The sequence below is a fragment of the Equus quagga genome, chromosome 3 (genome assembly GCF_021613505.1).
Source record: "Equus quagga isolate Etosha38 chromosome 3, UCLA_HA_Equagga_1.0, whole genome shotgun sequence".
In the NCBI taxonomy this organism is placed as follows: Eukaryota; Metazoa; Chordata; class Mammalia; order Perissodactyla; family Equidae; genus Equus; species Equus quagga.
In genome coordinates, this window is record NC_060269.1 from 135,597,739 (window position 1) to 135,620,317 (window position 22,579).

Below are 22,579 nucleotides of genomic sequence, written 5' to 3' on the forward strand. Positions count from 1 at the left end.
CAATTTTCCTGATTGCTTGAGGAATGGACTGTTTTCTTTAACAATAGGTCAGTTTTCATTTTAGAAAATTTTATATAACTGGAATCATATGATCTGTTCTCTGTGTTGGGCTTCTTTCAGTTAGCATAATGATTTTGAAATTCATCCATGTTGCTGTGTTTTATCAGTAGTCTGTTCCTTTTTATTGTATAGATATATTTTTTGTTTATCCATTCACCTATTGGTGAAATTGGGGTTGTTTCCAGTTTAGGGTATTACAAGAAAGGCTGCTGTGAACATTTCTATATGGCTGTTTGCTTTCCTTTCTCTTGGGTAAGTACAAAGAAGAGGGATGGCTGGGTAGCATGATAGGTATACGTTTAACTTTACTCATTATGGTGTTTATTTGTATTTCCCTAATGATAATGTTGTCCATCTTTTCATGTGCTTATTGGCCATTCATATATTTTCTTTTGTGAAGTGTCTGTTTAAATATTCTGTTCATTTTTTAATGGGGTAATTTTACTTCTTATTCTTGAGTTGTATAATTTCTATATATTCTAGAATTCTGGACACAGGTTCTTTATCAGTTATGTTTTTCAAATATTTTCTCTCAGTTTGTGACTAGAAATTTTATTTTCTTAAGTGTCTTTTGAAGAGCACAAGGTTTTAGTTTTGATGAAGACCAATTTATCAATTTTTTCTTTTATGGTTTGTTTCATTTGTGCTCTAAGAAATCTTTGCAAACGCAAAAGCACTTAAGAAGTTCTCCTGTTCTCTTCTAGAAGTTTTAGCTCTTATATGTATATGTGTGGGGTGAAGGTTCAGTGTGTGTGTGTGTCTGTGTCTAGTTATTACGGCACCAGCTGTTGAAGACTACCCTTTCCATTGCAATGCCGTGGCACCTTTGTTGAAAATCAATTTACCAAACGTGTAGGGTTTATTTCTGGATTCTCTATTCGGTTTCATTGATCTCTATCTTTGCACCAATTATCACTGTCTCGATTGCTGTAGCTTTATAAGTTTTGTGATCAGATAGTATAAGCCCTCCAACTTTTGTTCCTATTCTGTAGTGTTGGCCAAAATATTTCCATACACATTTTAGAATTAGCTTGTCAATTTTCACAAACATTTCAGATGAGATTCTGACTGTGTTGAAACTCTAACTCTTCCATAGTTTGGGGTAGAGATCTCGCGCATTTGTGGCTGGACTTCTTAGGAATCTGATACGTTTTGCTGCTGCTGTAAATGGCATCTTTTTAAATTTTCTTTTTCTGACTAATGTTGCTGGTATATAAACCTTGTACAATTCACCCATTAATTCTCATAGTTATTGGCAGAGTCTTTTGAATTTTCTACATGCTTAATTATGTCATCTGTAAATAACGAGTTTTCCTTCTTTCTTTCTCATCTTCACTACTTTTGCCTCCTTCTGTCTTTACTGCACTGGTGATGCTCTCCAGCACAATACTGAGGAAGACTTGTGAGTGCAGCCATGCTCGTCATGAAACTGATTTCAGAGGGAAAGTGTGGAAGGCAGGATAGCGACCCCCAAAAACATCCACATCCTAGTCTCTGGAACTTGCGAGCATGTTACGTGCAAGGGGAGTGAAAGCTGCAGATGGGAATTACAGTGGTCTACTGCAGACCTTCAGTAGGGAGAACGCCTAGATTATCCAGGGGGGCCCAGTGTAACCACAAGGGTCCTTAAAAGTGCCAGGCAGAAGTGGTGGCAGAGGGATGCGATAAGAAAAGGATTCAACCCACTGCAGCTGGCTTTGAAGATAGACGAAGAGGGCTGCAGGCCAAGGAGTGTGCGAGGCCTCTAGAATCGGGAAAGGGCAAGGAAACAGATTCTCCCCAGGTGGCCCAGCACCCTCACACCTTTCGGCAGGCTCTCTTAAGTAGCTGCCAACTGAATGCTGGACAGCCCGCTCCCAAGTCTAATTATGGTCTGTGGATCCACCAGTTGGGATTGCTGGGACTACTGGGGACTCCTCCTTTGGAGCTGAGCACACATTGGCAAATTCTGGGTTCCTTGGCTTATAGGACCATCACAAGTCCCCCTTACTTTCCCTCTGCTTGCTCCTCCAAAATTGTTGCTCCCATGTGGCCTTGGTGCTATTGATGGTTTTAGCCCAAACTGCTCATTTCTGGAATCCACAGGGATATTCTATCACCTGATTTTAGAGAAAATGGTGTCACTGTGTTTTTTCTTTTGCTATCCTAGTTGCTCTGTGGTGATTTGGGGAGATTAAAAAAGTACCACGGGTGCTGCTATCCAGCCTCCAATAATTAATTTTTGATTTTAAAATGATTTGTATTTTCCTAATTACATTATAATGCCCAAGACAGGACTAAGCTAGACATCGGTAAGTAACAAATAAATGCAAGATGTTAGTGACTAAACACGAGCACTTATTGCTTGCTCATGTCACAGTCCAGCGCAGTCGGCAGGCTCTCCTGGGAGCTTTCCATGCAGTGACTCACATGCAGTGACTCACATGCCTTTCCATGCAGTGACTCACATTTTGCAAACTCTTTGTTTATAGCCAAATGGGAAGAAAAGAAAGTGGTCGATTATGACCAATGATTGTAACGGTAGTGAGCCTTACTGTCAGGTCTAGAAGTCACCTGTGTCACTTGTTCCACCTCACTGGCCTGAACTTAGTCTCATGGCCCCACACTAACCACGAGAGAGACTTGGGAACATAGAGCAACACTGAGCATCTTCTCTACAACTCTTTAGAGCTGCCCAAGCAACTCTGGGAAAGAAGGCAGACTGTGAAACATAAGACACCTTCTGTCTCTTCATATATATGTAATAGGATTTAAGATGTAATCTGATCAAAGAACATGTCACTATCATTTTTTAATAAGATTTTAATTCCATTAGTACAGAACTTAAAAAAAATTTTTGTGAATCAAATTATTTTCAAGTCTGCAAAAATCAATGTTTCCATGGTCTCCAATTGCTGATAAATTTTGGGGAGAATAAGGCAGCATATAAATAAATAAAATAAAATGTCTCCAATTATAAAGGTTCCAGTTAAATATGTCTTTTGGAATTATAAAGAATTAAACGATACCACTAATAAATGAAGTAAGAAAATAGTAGTTTGGCATCATTTATAAACATAAATGTGTTCAAAACATTATAAATATTCAATATACATACTTCAGGATAAATCTAGCCTTAAGACAGTGATTTTTATTACCATTAGTCTACCATGTTTGACACTACAATATACTTATTGAAAAAATTAACACAATATTTAAATAAGAATTAAGTTCCTGAAAATTTACAAAATATAACCAATGTACTCTGACTCGTAATCATATCTTAAATATTTCAACTTTACTTTCCTGGCCTAGTCAGACCATTTAAAAATATTTGCACACTATTTTAATTTCAGGACATAAGACAGTAGCAATTTACTAAGTTTTCCATTATAAAAATTAATATAGCAATTCTCAAAATACTGAAAAAACTGTTTTATAAAGGCAGTACCCACATCATAACAACTTATTTCTTTTAGAACACATCTTCAAAAGGCACATTTTAATTACTAGTGTTTATCTAAAGATAGTAGCTTGAGTGTTGGATTTCCAGTCAATCTTCCATTTTCTCAACATTAAGATGGTGGAGGGCCGCGGGAGGTAGGAGAACACGGGCTTCCGCTGGACTGCTGCTGCAACAGCAGTGTCTCTCGTCACCTCCCCGAGAGCGGGAGAAAGATGGGAGAGAGGGAGAGCTGCAGCTGTCTCCCGCCCTGATTTAACCTTCGGGAAATACTTCTTACACAAAAATATTTAATTTAAAAAAAACCACATGACAGAAAGCTTAAAAAACAAAGGGCCAAGACCACAAACTGCCCAGTTTAGTCTGAGTGGTGATGTGACTTGTTTGGTGCTTGACGAAGAGAACGAAACTTCCGCTTCTTTGGACTCACGTCTTCACATCAGGCTCCCCCCAATTTAAATTGCTTGGTGAGTTAAAAGTGCTACAGATTCCCAGGACAGCAGACATACTGCTATTCAAAATCACATATAAATGATCTCACGGTTATCTCTGTCATGTTCCCCTTTAATTAGGGCACGTATCCTAAAGTTGAATGTAATTATAATAACATCGATAATTTCAAGTAATCTACAATACTATTATTATTTTTAAGAGCTTATGTCCTAGGACCCCAAAGTGCAATCCAATACACACCTGGGGGTATGGTTTACTTTTCAGTGAAGTTTAATACTAACTGAAGTAATAAATTGAATAAGATTAGTATTCTGAAGTACTAATTAAGTACTTGATCAATGCAAGAAAGAAAAGAGAATTTTTAATTTTGGAATTTCAAAATATTAGGGATCTCCTTAATTTCATATTATTCCCCTCAAGTCTCAGTTGAATGTTTCCATTTTATAAAAAAGGATGTCTTTAGATTTTTTTTCTATATAAGAAAATAATTTACCAAAAATATCCTGAAGTACAAAAAAGAAAATGGGTGCCTGTTACCTAACCAAGATATAATTTTCTGGTCCCTAATAATGGTCATTTTAGGGGCACTTATTCAAGTTCTAAAACAGCAGCTTTTTAAATTAAGGCAACATTGCTTTATTCTAACCTGTTTTTCTATTAACTACTCTATTAAGAGTTCATAAGAGCAGTTTCACCCTCAAAGGCCTCTTATAATGTAAGAAGAGTTAACATGAACAATCCTCTCAATGTTTAAAAAGCATATAAAAAGTTATTCTATTCAAAGTCAACAAATATCTTACTTTTCTATTTGGAACTCTAAAGTAATTACAGTCATATCAGAATGTATAAACCATGAAATTACCTTTTAAACTAACATCAGCAACATTTTTTCTACAAAAATACAATATAGGAGATATATCACTTCTTCCCTGAAATAGAAATTTAATATTTGGACAAAAAACTGTAAACTTTTGATTACATTCAAAAGATAACCTTTTAAAGACTTAGATTATTTGAGGTTTTGGCAACTGGAGCTCTTAACAGCAGATTTACATTACTGTAACATATTAACAACAACAATGCCAAAGAGTTTGTTTCTCTTACTCTTACATCTGCTACCAGGAGGAAAAGAAGGGCCTCCTGCAATGGAAAGTCTGGGTGAAGGAATTGCTGAGGTGGACAATCCGACCCTGACTTCCACCTCGACTGCGCTCCACAATCACGCACGGCATCTGCACCAGCTGGACAGGGCTCTTCCCGTCTCTCAATGCCTGAGTAAGATTTAAGATCTGTGGAAAGAAGAGAGATTTTCACCAGCTCAAAAAGATAAAAACCTTCAGTTCACGGACATTGTTTTAACCATTTATTCTTAACTACAATTTTTATTCCATCCATTTATGCCTAAGAGAGATTGTGATGAGAATTAACTGCTATAAATATACATCATACGGATACATGTATGTTTATACATGCATATAGATACACACACACCCCTGCACAGAATTAGAATTAAACAACTTTTGCCAACTGGTGACTTTCAAATATTCCAGAAGACAACTATGTCCAGGAGCAGCGGAATCGGGGACTGAATCAAGTGAAGGGTTCCACAGACCCCATTCGACAGAGAGCCTAAACAAACGCTGGTTCACATAGTTTGATTTTAACTAAATACTTGCCTTATCCACTCATTTAACATATCCATTTATTGCATGACCACTACATCCTAGGCTTTGTTCTAAGTGCTGAGGATTTATTTACAACAGTAAATAAACAAACAAAGTCCCTGCCTTCACAGAGCTTACATTTTGGCAGCGAGAGGAGTCAATAAACATTATGAATAAGAAAATGATACCACGCGTTGGAAGGTACAAGTGCCACAGGAAAGCATGACGCAAGGCGAGTGGGTTAGAGAATTTGGGAAGGTAGCCATTTAAAATCAAGTTTTAGTTAAGAGTTTAATCTTAAATAGGAAAAATAAAACTAGGAAAAGTAAAATATATTACATTCCATGTTTAAACGTATTCTTAGAATTGCTACTTGAGTATATAAATAAGCGTATGAAACCCTTACATACATACATAGCTTACAGCCTATTCTACTCTGTTCAGAGAAAATAAAATTTTAATAATTCATTTTCTTTTTTTCCTGCATATCAGGTAAAAAATTCCCTTTGTTATGTACTTTAGAAATAAGGATATCTCCTTCACATATTTGGAAATATTTAATATACAGATAGTATGCATTTTACTGGTTCTTGTAAAGGCTATTTAATAGTGATAAGCATAGAGGTTTCAACATAAAGTCATACTAATAAACAAACTTCATAATACTTTGAATAGTGTAAACTAGATGGTTTAGATCCTAGAAGATTTGAAGTATTTAACACAGCAGGAACATAAACCTTTACTAGCAACAGTAGTTACTCATTGTATTCATGTTTTAGGATTCCTTTTAAGTTCTTCCCTTAAAATATTCTAGGCCGGCTATATGTGGGTAACAAGGCAAAAAAGAATTTATGAAATTTACATTCATAAGCATTGTTCTTATCACAAAAATAAAATGTGGGCACCAGCATGGGCTAAGGAATGAAACGTTCTGGTTAGTTTCCTCTTCTAGCTTTAAAAATTCTATTCTACAGGGGCCGGCCCTGTGGCCGAGAGTTTGGGTTCGCGCGCTCTGCTTTGGCGGTCGAGGGTTTCGCTGGTTCGAATCCTGGGCGCAGACATGGCACAGCTCATCGGGCCATGCTCGGGCGGCATGCCACACGCCACAGCTAGAAGGACCCACAACTAAAAATACGCAACTATGTACCGGGGGGGCTTCGGGAGAAAAAGGAAAAATAAAATCTTTAAAAAAAAAAATCTATTCCACAAATGTTAGCCTAAACACACTAATTTAAGTAACATCTAATATTTTCCTGACTCTAAAAACAACACATGATTTGTTGTAGAGAATCTGGAAAACAGAACAGTACAAAGAAAATCAGAGTCATTCTACAAGATTAACAATTTTCAAATATATAATAGCAAAAATCATTCAATCCTAAAACGACCCTAAATATTAATATTTCTTTGAGAGTTGAGAAGACACTTGATAAATGATCTTGCATTTTATTTACTAAAGAAACATTTACTGAGTACGCACTGTGTTGGGAGGAGAGAAGACTGAATAGAAAGAAAAAAACCATGTGAGCCCTTAAAGTACTCACACTCTAGAAGCAAACAGCACTGACAACAAATAACTGCAACGCAGTGTGATCAACACTATAACAACAGTGGGCCTATGCCCTGACTTTAAAATCCCATCCCCTCCCCTCATACCACCCATTTTTTCATTTCTCAAAGAATAAACAAATCTATTATTAATATGTGTAAATCAGAGAAGATTATTTTTGAAAACAGACTAAACATTGCAGGCAAGGAGAAATACTTCAGAATTCTCCAACTATGCCACATTTGCTAACTTGGTAGGGATGTGATAGTTACGTCACGGGCAGATGGTATAAACTCGCAGACTTCAACACACAGATTCTGCTTTCCTTTAGATGGTTCACTGGTCCTCAAATTTTAGTGGGCTTAAGAATTACTGTGCTATCTACCTAAAACCACATATATTCTACTTTATGTTGATTTTCAATAGTAATGTGCCCCAAACGCTGACTGTAACATCAAATTTCTGAGTAAAACGTGACACCAGTGTATTCCCACGGAGTGCAGCAGAAATCAGAACTCCCCGGGGGGGCAGGAGGAGCCTAGAAAAGCAGAGCTGGAGCCTGAAGGAAAAGCTGTTCTCCAGACGAAGAGGAAAAGGCACTGAGGAGGGAGCGGCACGCACAGGGCGCCAGTGGGAAAGGGAAATGGGAGGAAGAACAGTAAGAGTGGAGAGGCTTCGGGGAAGCCACAAATGACAAGAAAAGGGCAGGTGGACTGGTTGGAGGCAGACTGTGCAGGATCGTGTTGACTGTGCTCAAAGTCAGGACTTCAGCCTGTGCACACTGACAAATCATGGTAGTGTGAAGTCACAAAAGCCATGATCAGATTTGCTTTTAGAGATGGTTCTGGTCTGAGGTGAAAGAGGGACGGGCACAAAGGTAAAGACACCACATAGGAGACCAGTGAACACAGAGAAGAGATAAGGGCCCCAGGCAGAGGCAAGGTCTAAATGTTGCAGACGTGCCAGGCTAAGCCCTTATTTTACAGATGTTACTCAACCCCCTTGGAGCCAAGTTTTCTCCACATAAAGTGCAGATAACTATGGAGAGCTGTTATGAGGATAAACAATAACAAACATAAAAATATCTAGTAAAGGGTCAAGTACTCAGGAGGCACTAGTCTTAGTTTCATTTTTTTTAACATCAATTATTACTGAATCTGTAAATAAGCTTCTGGTTTATAAATCACTGAATAGAAGGTCACTGTGTATTCATAAAAAACAGTTTTATTTATTATTCCTGCTGTTTTTTTCAGATGTGTAAAATATATTTCACATTTCCCATAAATAAGTATTTTCTGAGGTCCAGTGTTCCAATAGGCACAGGTAGAACGGAAAATGAATGCTCTTATTGACCCTGATCATGACCTACTACTATTTAACGTAAAATTCAAAATATGGTTTAACTTTCATAAACATTACCAGTCCCAGATTTTATAAGAAACGCCTTCCTACTAGCTCCTAGTTCCAGTCCACACCCTCATGGGAGAATTAGAGCATGTCCTGATTATGTGTGTAAAACTAAAGACTTACTATAAACTGGGCAAAAGCCTTGGTTGTACAAAGTACAAATCATGAAGTTCACTGGCAAAACTGGAGAGAAGACGGCTTTAAGGGATAATTATAAATGATGGAAATAACGTAAGTACTTTGACTCAATTAAAGAACTAGCTGAAATAATGCTTCTGTTGTTTGGAACATAGGTCACTGCTATCTGTTTTTGTTAAGCCTCTGTTTCATAAGCACTAATTTACTTTAGAAAATAAAATAATACCTGATTTCTTATGCCAGATTTTTTAAAAAACTGTTAAAACCAGAAAGCTACATGGGGGCTGGCCCAGTAGCATAGTGGTTAAATTCACGCCCTCCACTTCAGTGGCCCAGGGTCCAGATCCCAAGCATGGACCTACAAACCGCTCATCAAGCCATGCTGTGGTTGCATCCCACATACAAAAAATAGAGGAAGATTGGCATAGATGTTAGCTCAGGGACAATCTTCCTCAAGCAAAAAGAAGAAGATTGGCACAGTTGTTAGCTCAAGGCTAATCTTCCTCACCAAAAAAACAAACCCAGAGAGCTACACGATCACGTACATGGTCAGGGTACCTTATTCTTTTTGGCTATCAGAAAGGTCAAAAGCATACTAAAATTTAAAAAACAAAAGAAAATCAAATTAACACACATAACCAAGGTATCACTTTCTTTTCTTCTTTCCCCAGATCTTGATCCTGTCATTTTTATATTGTATTACATACATTTGTATAATACTTGAACTCTTTCGTGAATGAGACAGGATATGAATAAATAAACCCAAAACAGCACATAGCTGCAGGTATATCTTTGTAATAGACCTCAAAACTGGAATGTCCCGTATCTTTTCAGATATGCATTTTTAAATTTAAATTCCTCATGTACTAACTTTAATCAATAATTAAGGCTTCCAAAATAATTTACAGCTTTTATTTTTTTAAAAAATCCTAAGATAAAGATATATCTTTAGGGATAAAAGAATTCCAGAAGATGGAGCATATCGATAAGTCCATTTGTTTCAAGCAAAAAGGTCAAATTAGGGCAAAATTACCTATCTTTGCCTGAAAATTTAGCTCAAATGTAGTTTGTGATGGTAACACTTGCAACATAATTACAATCATTCATCACTCAAGCCCTTCATTTATGCCTCAACTACCAAAAATGCCTCCCCACAACGCTCCCTGGCTCTAGACTCTTCATCCGCTGAGCAAATCTGTACCCTACTGTCCAGCCTGACCTTCCGCAGTGGTTCCTCATCTTTGTTGGGCTAGCAACGCATTTTGCTGAGATATAAATCTATGGGCCCTCAGGCCCAAAATACACATATAAACACAATTTAATGCACAACTTCAGGGAGTTCATAGACGAAACCTAGGATAAGGTCTCCTCTCCAGAAATCCCAGTCTCAACACAACCCTTTTTAATGCTAAATCTCTAACTGCTCCAATCCCTTCTACGTGGAATCTATACTCTCGCAGTCAGGGCCCTCCATGATCTGGCCCTATCTTAATCCTCCAGGCATTTCACTTGCTATTCACAACTCCTGAGTCCAGCAAAGCACTGCATAAATGCAACGGGGCACAGAGATGTACAAGCTAATAATCCATCCCTTTTCCCTGACCCCTGCTCTCCTCATCAGAGCAAGAGTTCCATGAGAGGAGGAACTGGGTTTTGCTCACTGCTTTATCTCAATCACTAGAACAGTTTCTGGCTCTAGTTCTGTCAATAGATATTTGATGAATGAATGATTATCTAATTTAATTGTATTTATTTGCTAAAGTTATATGATAATCAATGCATAAACTAGACTCCTATTCTTTGCCACAGATATGCAACAAACAGCTATCTTAAATTAAATGCATATTTTAGGAAGAAAAAGTTAATTAGTAAGTCATTGAAAGACAATGTTTACAGTATAATTTATTTTCATTTCAAGTCCGCCTTTCCAAATCTAAATACTATTAATAGAGTGGAAGAACCAGATGTCGGGTCTTAGGTCAGCCCCGCCTGCAGGTCCACATCAGCAGACCTTATACCTTGTACCTCTAATTAAAGGAGTTGAGAAGGAGTAAGAGGACTGAGTCACAATTAGTACTTTCCTGCCTCAATCAGTGCTCAACCTTGGTGACATGGTTATTTACTGACTGTTCTAGCAAAGGCCAAACATATACGATGAGGAAAATAATTAACAGGCAACAGAACTTGGCATTGAACATCTAAGCAAGTAGATTTGAGGAAGAAAAAGACAACACTCAGGAAAATAGTTATCAAAATGAGGACAAAGAATTCACAGTAGAGGGAAACTGGCTGTCTAACAATATACAAGGTCAAAAATATCTAATTTATAAGACAATAGAGGAAAGATAACATCAAAATCAACTTCATTTCTAACCATCTGAGCTATTTTGGTTCAGCATAAAAGGCAGTACTGAGAGTTGCATCTTTGGGTCACAACAGAGAAGACAGCTGACTACTGTTTCAAAGGGAGATTTTTTTCCTTAATGAACAAGAACATAAAAAGGGGACCTACCTGACCCCTCATCACAGACATCTGACTTTCGAAAGTGGCTTTGTCAAATCGTCTGTCCATCTATCACAGAAAGGAAAAACAGCATTACAATCCCAAAAATCAAGATCTTTGAAACATATATTTGAAAATAAATGAACACTTCAACTTAGCACGTAAGGTCAATTAGAAAGCTTTCCTAATGATAAAATAACATGAAAAGAGTGTTTTTACCTGACATATTTTTGAATACCTCCAGAATGACAAGAATAGTTTATTTATACTCGAATTTGTTCCAAAAACGATTTAAAATGACTTTCCAGTCAATGGGTTTAGGCTTTTTAGAGAGAATTAAATCATAGCAGGTCACCAAACATTTATTATAATTTATAGAGTAATTTTGTAAAAATTCAACTTTTGAAGAAGAAAACTTCCCAAGTTTTAATGTGGTCTCACTAAAAAGAGTACTCATAGGAAGTGTAACTTCACGAATTCAGGCTCCTGCAGAGTAAACTGCTGATTTCTCTCTGCTCTGTCAGGGCCACTGCAAGCAGTGCTACCTGAAGCAATAAACTGCATGTCAGCTCTATCAGGAAAATCTCTACATTGTAAGATTTCATTTTCTACAATAATTAAAACTAAAAATGTATTTACCTTAAAAAGTTCATGAAGATCTTCACATAAATCTTGCACAAAGTTCATATCAGAAATACATGGTAGAATCAAGTTTCTTATTTCTTCAGAAAAAGGAACTTTTGCTTGAGGAAGCCAAGCCCAGTGAAATGGATCTGATAGAAAAAATTATTCTTCTAATCAGTGGGGCGAAATAGCTTATTTAGACCCACATTTATCCTGGTTCTTTCCTACAATTATCCTTTGCCATCTAAATTATTTGGATTCTAAGTTTGGATGATCAATTTGAATGGTAAAGCACAGTAAGGTATTACATGAACTCATTTCTGAGTTTAAATAGTAAAGAATAAGAGGGCTTTTTTGTTTTTGAGGAGGATTAGCCCTGAGCTAACATCTGCTGCCAATCCTCCTCTTTTTGCTGAGGAAGACTGGCTCTGAGCTAACATGCGTGCCCATCTTCCTCTACTTTATATGTGGGATGGCTACCACAGCATGGCTTGCCAAGTGATGCCATGTCCGCACCCGGGATCCGAACTGGCGAACCCCGGGCCGCCAAAGCAGAACGTGACTACATTACCGCTGCACCACCAGGCCGGTCCCAAGAATAAGAGTTTTGATAATGACTCTCTCTCAAACAGCCCCATACCAAAAAATATATCTGAATCTCTGGTTCCTGAGTTTGGATATTGGGGGATATCTATAATTTGTTTACAGCTCTGGATCAAATACCATGGCTGAGGTCTCCCTGCTCTTCCAGCCACAAATCATCAGGAACTGACCACTTATTTATCTGTGTGTGTGTGTGTGTGTGTGTGTGTGTGTGTACGTACATTGTATGATGTTGTAAAATTTTAAATCATTACTAGGTAAATAGGTAAGTGGCTTTAAGGGATAAATGATCCAAGACTCTGGGCTAACTCTAGTTCTCTCCCAAGAGGACTATTAAATCTACACATTGCCAGGACTAGAAAGATCTGTAAAGTAATGGAATCTTCTAGAGAGGGGGTATATTCAGATTCCTGCAAGAACGTGTAAGGCTTATGACATTATGATCGCCCACACAACTACTGTGGGTACATCCAATGAGAACCTCCAGCTTTGATGGCTCCCACCATTTAGAAAGCCCTGAGGAAGAATCTGCCTTTAGAGTCATTCCTTCTTACTTCTCTCTTATCTATCTCTTCATACACTGTGGGAAGGATATAGTCCATTCTGAAGAAAGCCTTTTGTCTGGCCCATATCTCCCTGGACTACGTCCAATTTCTTTTCACCTTTTCCTGACCAATTACATAAAAGAAAAGCCCTTATTCTATGCCTGCCTCTACTTCCAATCCCTATCCTTTAACTTCCACTCTCATCATTCAAACTGTCCTCCTGAGACCACCAGTCATCTCATAAGAGTCTCTCCGAAGGCCCATTTGCAGTCTTCACACTACTTAATGTCTTCGTAGCAAGTTCTCTACCATCTCCCTCTGTGAAATTCTCTCCGAGGTGGCTTTGAAGATACCACTCTCAAAGTTTACCTTCTGTCTTTTAAGCTACTTCTCTCATTTGCTGGCCTTTCCTCTCATTGTCAATGTCACCATTCCCCTAGATTCTGTACTTAGTCCCAGCTCTCCATTCACTACACATTCATGGAACATTAACTGAGTACTCAGGTACCTCGAATTGTCCCAGTGATGCTACTTGTTCACTATGATTTCCCCGGGTGATAGCAAACACCACCATGGCTTCCACGACCAAGGTGAGAGTTTAACAACTATGTCCTCAATACCAATTCCTCTTTAAGGTTCAAGATTCTTAATCCCTAACTGTGTCTTTGGTAAAATTTCCCAGATGTACTGTAGGCACCTTAAATTTAACATTTTTAAAGTATAATTTGCATATAGATTCCAAACCAATTAGAGGAAAAAAAATGGAACAAAGACATCTCAAGTTAGTTCAACAAAACATAGGAAAGGAAAAAAAGAAAAAAGTAGAATTCATGGAAAATAGAAAAAAAATTACATGGCAGGAAAAGTTCAAACGCATCAGTATTTATTGAGACTTAAACTAAATGTACCTATTAAAAGAAGCTCAGATTGGGTAAAAAATATCCAGCTAAGTGCTGTATATAAGTCACATGCTTAAAAAAAGTGCTAGAAGTTAAAAATAAAAGTCTTGAATAATACCAGGTAAATGCTAATAAAAAGAAATGAAATATAGCAATGCTATAACAGACAAAATAAGAAAAAGCAAAAAACATTAAGAGGGATAAAGTGGGATATAGGTGACATTGATAAAAGAACAAGCCACTAGCAAGACAAATGCTGGGGCTTTATGTGTGTGAAATACAAAGCAAAAAATGTACAGAAATGCAAGAAGAAATTCACAAAATCACAATCATAGTGAACTTTAACATCCTCTCAAAAATGAACAGATAAACTGGTCAAAAAATAAGTCAAGAACATGATTTAACTAACAACTAACAAGCTTTAATTAGCAGACAGATACACCTTTGTGCCCAAAAACATTTTTTCAATATAGTCCTTCAAATTGGCCATCTATCAGATTACAAAGGAAAATACTAACAAATTTCACACAGCCACATTCACAGATCACAAAGCAATAAAACTAGAAAATAACAATAGACATTTTTTTTTAAAAAAATGAGCTCACCTAGAAATTTTAAAATCAAACAAAATACTTCTAATTTACTTTTGTCAAAAAGAAAATCTGAAAGTATGACTGTGTAAAACAGAACAATAGAGCAACACTTATCCAATCTATTGTTTAGCCAAAATGATACCTGGGAATCACGTATGGGAAAGCAATATAGGACGAACATAATAGAAGAAAAGAATAATAATGGAAAACATAAATCAGTGAAAGAGAAAAAGCTAATAAACAAACTGAAAACCTGATTAATAAAAGGCCAAGTATCTGAAAAAAAGCAAAAACTAAATAAATATAAAAAGGCCAACACTTTACAGTAGACAAATCTTTGGCAAGTTTAATGATGAAAAAAGCCCACTAAGAGTAGGAATTTAAAAGAGGCATAATCATAGATAGAGACTATTTTTAAATTACACAGTATTTCAAACATATACAAAAATCAAAAAACTAGCACAATGAACTCCCATATTCTGAATGACCTAATTCAATGATTCCCAAATTTCTATAAAATTTGTTTCTTCTATCTCCCTGTTTTGCCTTCCCCTACGTAATTTAAAGCAAATTCCAGACATCATTTCATTTCACCCCTAAATACTTAATACGCATAGAGGGGACTTTTTAAAATTATGAGAGCATTCTATAAAAAACTTTATACCAATAAATCTACAACTCAAGATCTCATGGGCAATTTTAAGCAAAATAAAAATGTCTAAAACTGGCTCAAGAAGATGTAGAAAACCAGACCATTAACCCGCAGGAGAGACCGGTAAGCAAGTTAAAGCACCACTGACTAAAAAGGCGGGAGGGAGGTAGGCCTAAATTGTTTTATATATGAATACTGCCCCAAACATTAAAGTCTTACCAAAATATTAAAATAGATAATTCCCATGTTATATGTATTTTTAAAATTTGAAAACTATCAAATTTTTCTTAAAAGGCAAGCCAAAATATCCCAAGTAGACACAGTCATTCACAGATAAGCAAACAACATGCAGCAAGACCCAGCATGAGTGCCTAGAACAGAGCCCTAATGAAGGATGACACTTTACGCAGTTTTTCCTCTGCTATTCTGAAGAAAGTTTTGTGCCCTTGCTATTCTGGAAAAGTAGTAATTACAGAATCTATAGAAGGTTCTAAATACTCACATGCTCTCCACTCATCAGGATGTTTGAAAGGAAATGCCAGACCGTTATCAATTGCAGCTATTTTAATAAGTGGTTCTCTATCATCAATCCATTCTGCTTCCTAAAGGAGAAAAAAATGGTCTGTTGAGAAAAAAGATTTACATAAATATTTCCAAAAGATAAAATATTTACAATAATTATTGAAGTTTAAAGACATTTTATCTGAAGAGCGTATAAAAGTAAAAATAAGTTTCCAGGAGGCACAAATTTACCCTTGAAGGGAAGAGGCTGCCTTAAAAATCGGTAAGAATTTTATAATCAGTCTTCTTAAATTTGATATCATAAATTTGCACAGTAATGGCTTCCTTTTTTTCCTCTTTGAGGAAGAGGGCAGGGATTTTTAAGACTTAAACATGTGTTGTTCTGGACAATTTATAGCTAGATGCACTGCTTAAATGTATATTTGCAAAATATTGATATTTTTAACATAACAACAAAGTTACCTTATTAAAATCTAGTCTTTCCTAGGGTTCCATAGAAATAATTAGTTCAAATACAAAATGTTTCTAAATAAAACTCCCCAAAGACCAGAGCTAAAGATAGCAAAGTCCAGTAGAAAGAACCTCAAGATACTCTTGACTACACAATGTAAGGCCATTCCTAACTTTTACATTCTTTTGTAGCAGAAACGAAGACATCAGGAGCAAGAGGGCTTTCGTGTTAAAGAGTACTTGCTATTATCTAAAGCTAGGTGGTGGCCATTATTAAGTGGTCTAGGTAAAATAATAAAAGGTAAAAAAAATAATTTTTAAATTAAAAGTATTAGAGTGAAGGTCCATGTGATATATACCAAGTTTCTTTTAGTTTATATAAAATATCTTACCTCAATGAAAATGCACAAAATACTTAAGAGCAAAAGAATGAAGTTTTCAGTAAAATCTAATTGCTCAAGATATACCAATAAAATATATTCAGGAACTATTATAAATATGTATGGTTATGTGTGTATTTCAAGCCTATTTCTGGTATAACTGCCATTTATTTTTATTTCTATCATTTTTTTCTTTTTACAACTTTACTGAGGTGTAATTTACACCCAATAAACTTCACATATTGAAGTGTACAATTTGATAAGCGTTGACAGATGTGAAACCTTCAGAGAAAGTTTCCTTGTGTCCTTCTCTCCAGCAAACCGCCCCCCCAGGCAATCGTCTGCTCTCTGTCACTAGGGATCAGTTTGCACATTTTAGATTCTTATAGAAACGGAATCAGATGGTATGTTCCCTTTGTGTGTAGCTTCTTTCACTCACCAGGATTTTGAGATTCATCCACATTTTTGAGTCATAAGACTCAGAAAGAAGTAAAGTAGTAAAATATAAACATGTTGACCAAAAATACTAGGAGCCTTTATTACATAAAAGCAAAATAAATCTGGTGGTCCTAAAAAACGTACCAAGCCCTGTGGCTGAGTGATTAAATTTGCGTGCTCTGCTTCAGCAGCCCAGGGTTCACTGGTTCGGATCCTGGGCATGGACCTACACACCGCTCATCAAGCCGTGCTGCGGAGGCATCCCACACAGAAAAACTAGAATGACTTACAACTAGGACATACAACTATGTGCTGGGGCTTTGGGAGGAAACAAAAAAGAAAAGAGGAAGATTGGCAACAGATGTTAGCTCAGGGTAATTTTCCTCACCAAAAAAAAAAAAAATGTATCAAGCTGGTATCATTCTTCTATTCTAATACAACACAAAAACATAAAGCTGCACAGAGATTTAAACAAACAGCATAAAAAATGCAATATAAACAGGGGAAGGAAAGAAAAAAGATAAGAAAAACAGAAAAAGGAGATAAAACTAAGGATCTAACTGAAGGAAATGAGGAAATGCAGGAGAATAACCTAACTTTAAGGAATCTTTTACAGAATTGATAGTGTGTATGTGTGTATATATACATATATAATTTTTAAATTTCCTTACCTTAATTTCCTTTCCATATTTCTGCTTTTCATATCTGATTAACCAATTATCATTTCCCCTGTCTTTCAAAACAAGAACAAAAATCTGTCACTTCATTTTTTAATATCAAGGAAAAAAATCCAGTCAGCTCTTGATTTTCAAGACCTTCCTTAGTTATCTGTGGCATACGTTTACATATTAAAGGCTCCAATTTAACACATACAAATAAAAAATACTCATAAATGTTAGCTAACACTTATTGAGCATTTACTCCACGCCAGAAATTGTTGTAAGTGTTCAACGTGTATTAATTCATTTAACCCTCATAACCACTCTGTGAGCTATGTACAGTTATTGTCAAGAACTATTAAATCACGGTTATTCAAATCAAGGATAACTTCTCTCCACCTGCGGAGGAAAAAGCATCCACCCCTATTACTAGGCAAATTTCTGGGTAGGCTCTCAATGGTGTCTGTATAAACTTGCTCCAGACTTCACACTTACTATTAAGAAGCTAAATCTAGAAAAGTATGTAACATTTTTTCAGAAACTAACATAAATGAGCAAACATTCTGAACCTGTGATTCTCAAACTTCAGAGTGCATCAGAATCACCTGGAGGACTTGTTAAAACACAGGCTGCCGGCCCCCACAAGCAGAGTTTCTGCTTCAGCAGGCCTGTGGTGGGCTCCTCTGAGAAGATGCGCGTCTAACCAGGCCCCACGTAATACTGAGCCTGACAGTGCAGGGAACCACTGCTACGGATTCTCTACATCCTTGCTCCCTACCGGCACAGAGAAAATTAAGAGTTTAATGTATTTACAGACTATACTAACAGTTACCTAAAGTCAAAATAAGCACCTAAAGTAATTTACACAACCAAGTTTTAATTATTCATGTTATGCAGATAACATTTCTACTAACTGGCTTTGTCCCACTGACAAAACTCCCCCAGGGATAGGAACTGATCTCTGTCGCTGGGCAGGAGCTCCTTACGAGTCAGACTCTCCGGCGCAGGATTAATTCTGCCCACGAGAGTCAGTGCAACATCTCTGTTCTCCAAGGCAGGTAGAGAAAAAAGGGCCTTAAGACTTCTGCAGCAAAATTTTATGTCTTTGCCTTAGATAACAAGAGTTGAATGCAGTTTGAAAGCTAACAAGTTATGAGCAAACAAATGAGAGAAGTTCAATACCTGTATTTCTGATGATGTAATCCAAAACAACTAATCGTTCAAACTGTGACTGAAATTGTTTTCTAATATTCTCAGGCAAAGGGTCAGCTTCAAATTTCCTAAGCCAATACTCAGCCTCCTTGTAACCTTCAACAAACAACTGAAAGGAACCAATCTACAATTTTAAGAAGTATAGTTAGAAAAGAAAGTACAAGAACAAAGGGATTACTTCTTAATGTCTCAGCAGTACTGTCATAAGATATGATATATAAACACAAAAAGAAAAATAGAAGAGTTTAATTTAGATAAGCCACATTTATCAAGAAAACTATTTTATATACTAATTTAAATAATCACATAAAGAATACACAGCAAATTAAAAAGGCTCAACCCTAGACTTTCAAGGAGGACAGCAGCTATTTTTGGATAATTAAAAAAGAAAACACAGGCTGGCCTCGTGGCCGAGTGGTTAAGTTCTCGCGCTACACTTCCGTGGTGCAGGATTTCGCTGGTTTGGATCCTGGGCTCGGACATGGCACTGCCTATCAGGCCACACTGAGGCGACATCCCACATGCCACAACTAGAGGGACCCACAACTAAAATACACAACTATGAACTGGGGGGATTTGGGGAGAAAAAGCAGAAAAAAAAAAGAACATTGGCAACAGTTGTTAGCTCAGGTGCCAATCTTTAAGGGGGAAAAAAATACACATGTGCCCTCAAGGTGATACTCTGACGAAAAATGCTGGTTTCTAAAAATAATCATTAAAGTGAATTTAATTATGGAGGCCAAATTTTACACCTATCCTGGTTATTTAACAACAGTGCAATTTTATTTTACTGAAAAAATACTTCAGGATTCTTTTTACAACATAAAATACAGAAAACAACTTTATTTTAAAAAAGAATGAATTCTTTGTGCAGATTAAAGATCCTGTCATAAACTTTGAAGAATGAATCAATTAATCATAACTTCTAGTGGTTTTTTAAAAAATCCTTTCCTTGAAGATATGTCCATGTTAAAAGGCATTTCTGTCACTAAAATCACTAGCTAACATTAAACAAGGTATTGAATAAGGAAATACAAATTTAAACATCACAGGATGTACAGGTAATGAGTAACCTAGTTCACCTTGTAAATACAAACACATCACCACAAAGAAAATCTATTTCTTATCCTAACACTTTCTGTTTTTGCTGTTGGCATGAAATTTTAATGATTTTCTAAAGGTTTTCTCTAAAGCACTTATTAAGTCCTAGTAGTCAGAAATATGGAAATAATATCCTTTTTTAGTCACACTTTATTTCAGCATATCCAAGGAGTAACAGGCCTTGTAAAAATGTTCAAACTTTCTGCTTATCTTCCAATACAATTTTAAAAACAAGTTAGGTTAACCATGATTTTCTACTTAAATTCTTTTATCTAGATAAAAGCATAGCAATAACAAGACAACAAGATCACAGGTCAAATATATTTTTAAAAAATAAAGCCTAGAGATTTTTCTAGAATGCCTTTCCCCTTAACCCTCTCTACCCTTGCTTAGCTAGCTGCTAATCATCCCTTAGGTTTATTTAAAAGTGATGAGAAAACACAGAAGACGGTATGTAGTGAGTAAACACAGTCACTACCATTTACTTTGTGTGCCAGGCACTGTACCAAGTTTGCTGCTGTGAGTGCCCCTGAGTGGACTCTGACTCCTAGTGACCCTGTGGACAGCAGGGCGGAACCCTTCCCTGGGCTTTGTGCGCCATCCTTTCACCTTCAGGCGCTCTATCAGACAATGCACCACTGCTATTCATAGGGTTTTCATGGCCAATTTTTTTGGAAGTGGGTGGCCAGGTCCTTCTTCCCAGTCTGTTTTAGTCTGGAAGCTCCTCTGAAATCTGCCCACCATGGGTGAGCCTGCTGGTATTTGAAATACCAGTGGCACAGCTTTCAGCAACACACAGCTGACACAGTATGACAACCGACAGGCGGTGTAGTTCCCTGACCAGGAAAGAAACATGGGCCATGGTGGTGAGAGCACCAAATCTTAACCACTAGACCACCAGGGCTGGCCTCTGTACCAAGTACTTGACATAAATTTCATTTTATCCTCACAACCCTAAGAGGCAGTTCTTACCATCCTCGTTTTATAGAAACTGGGGCTCAGAGAGGAAGGAACTTGTCCAAGGTCTCAGAGCTAACTGGCAGAGAGGCTGAGTGAAACCCAGGTCTGCTTCTCGACCCGTGCTTTCAGCCATCACATTATAGAGCCTTAGATAGAACCTCCTCTTAGAAACACTTCCTAGCCGTCCAAACTGGGTGAGACATCCCTCCTCTATCCTCTCTGAGCTCCCTGAACTTAACCAGCCTAACAGCTTTATCATATTGCATTGAGATTGCTTGTTTACTATAAGCTCTTTCAAGACAAAATACTGTTCTTTTCTATTATACCCACAGCCCACAGCACAACATATAGCACACGGAGCTCGGGTAACATGTGCTGAACTGCCCCCCAAATGAAGCTTCTCATAGTAACTTACCTTAGGAGGGAGGCCTATCCGATGAAATTTTCTACCTACTTTTGGCACTTTCTCTAAAGCATACTTTTTGCCTCGAGATTTTGCACGGTCAATTGTACTGTAGTTAAATGTCTCACTGACAAGCCAAACCACCTAGAAACATACAGTTTAGAAAAATAATTATTAGAATTTGCATTATAGTGTTTCTATCCGTATACACCATGAAACTCACTCTGAGGCTGTAAATCAGCAGTTTAACACTATATCAAAGTCAGTTAAGTGGCACACATTTTTTTTCTGAGAGAGGGAGCCTAAAACTGGCTAGTGGAAGAAAGAAGTAATAGTCTTGAAATGTAGAATTAAGAATGAGCATTTTGAGGAAGTCTTCAAGTAGAAATTTACAAAGACCAAAAAGAAAAAATTAGCATTCTTTTGAGCACATTGGTTATCTCTACCTTCAACAGAATTTCTAGATCCCTGATCTTTTCCTGTTTCTAAATGCTAATTCTTAGGGCCGGCTCAGTGGCCGACTGGTTAAAGTTCCGCATGCTCTGCCTTGGCAGCCCGGGGTTGCAGGTTTGGATCCTGAAAGCAGATCTACTCCACTCATTATCCACAAATAAAACAGAGGAAGATTGGCATTAAAACAGAGGAAGATTGGCATGGATGCTGGCTCAGGGTGAATCTTCCTCACCAAAAAAAAAAAGAAAAAGACGACAAAGAAAAGAAGAAATGCTGGTTCTTTCTCCTCTTTTTGTTAGCATCATCTCAGCTCACACAAGCGAGAGATATTCCCTTGGATGCTTTGTCTATCTACGCTAGAATCAATTTATTAATCTCTCATGACTCTCGCTTCTCAAAAAAGGGGCTCAACTTTAGGCTCTGTCATTAGAAATATTACTAAAGTGTTCGCAGAGAAGTAGGCTGTAAATTAGAAGAAAAAGATTAGGAACAATTTCTCCTTTACCCTTGTTTTAGGTACAATGCCCAGATGAAGCTTTCTATCCACAAGGAAGGCCCCAGCTTCGGAAAGGTATCCCTGATTAGGAAGCAGGCAGCCTCGACCAAAGCAGCAAGGGCAGCAGACCTTATGAACATACTTGGTCCATTTTGGGTTCAGTTGACCATAAGGCTCTTCTGATTTGGGTTTAAACACACCGATAATTTTCTATATAAAAAAGTAGAAATTTTATTAGGCTTTTAGCATAGAGAAATAATGATCCATAAAATGCATTCTGATCAATCTTTTTCTACTTTTTTCCACCACAGATTTGCAGATAACCCTTAAATATTAAAAGGTTTAGTTCCAATCACATTTTTACATTCATTCT

General features: G+C 37.0%; 1 protein-coding gene across 2 annotated transcripts in view; it reads right to left on the reverse strand.

Annotated features, from left to right (window-relative positions):
- Nucleotides 1-3,094: 3,094 nt before the first annotated feature.
- The window catches only part of PI4K2B (phosphatidylinositol 4-kinase type 2 beta), a 30,164-nt gene continuing 10,679 nt past the window's right edge, over nucleotides 3,095-22,579 (reverse strand). For both annotated transcript variants that reach the window (XM_046656445.1, XM_046656446.1), the window contains exons 3-10: nucleotides 22,216-22,416; nucleotides 21,270-21,401; nucleotides 18,764-18,917; nucleotides 17,594-17,655; nucleotides 15,635-15,734; nucleotides 11,856-11,989; nucleotides 11,226-11,285; nucleotides 3,095-5,244 (exon numbers count right to left, since the gene is read on the reverse strand). In XM_046656445.1, coding sequence (XP_046512401.1) covers nucleotides 5,071-5,244; nucleotides 11,226-11,285; nucleotides 11,856-11,989; nucleotides 15,635-15,734; nucleotides 17,594-17,655; nucleotides 18,764-18,917; nucleotides 21,270-21,401; nucleotides 22,216-22,416 — 1,017 coding nt within the window. In that variant the 3' untranslated portion in view covers nucleotides 3,095-5,070. The remainder of the gene's footprint in view (nucleotides 5,245-11,225; nucleotides 11,286-11,855; nucleotides 11,990-15,634; nucleotides 15,735-17,593; nucleotides 17,656-18,763; nucleotides 18,918-21,269; nucleotides 21,402-22,215; nucleotides 22,417-22,579) is intronic.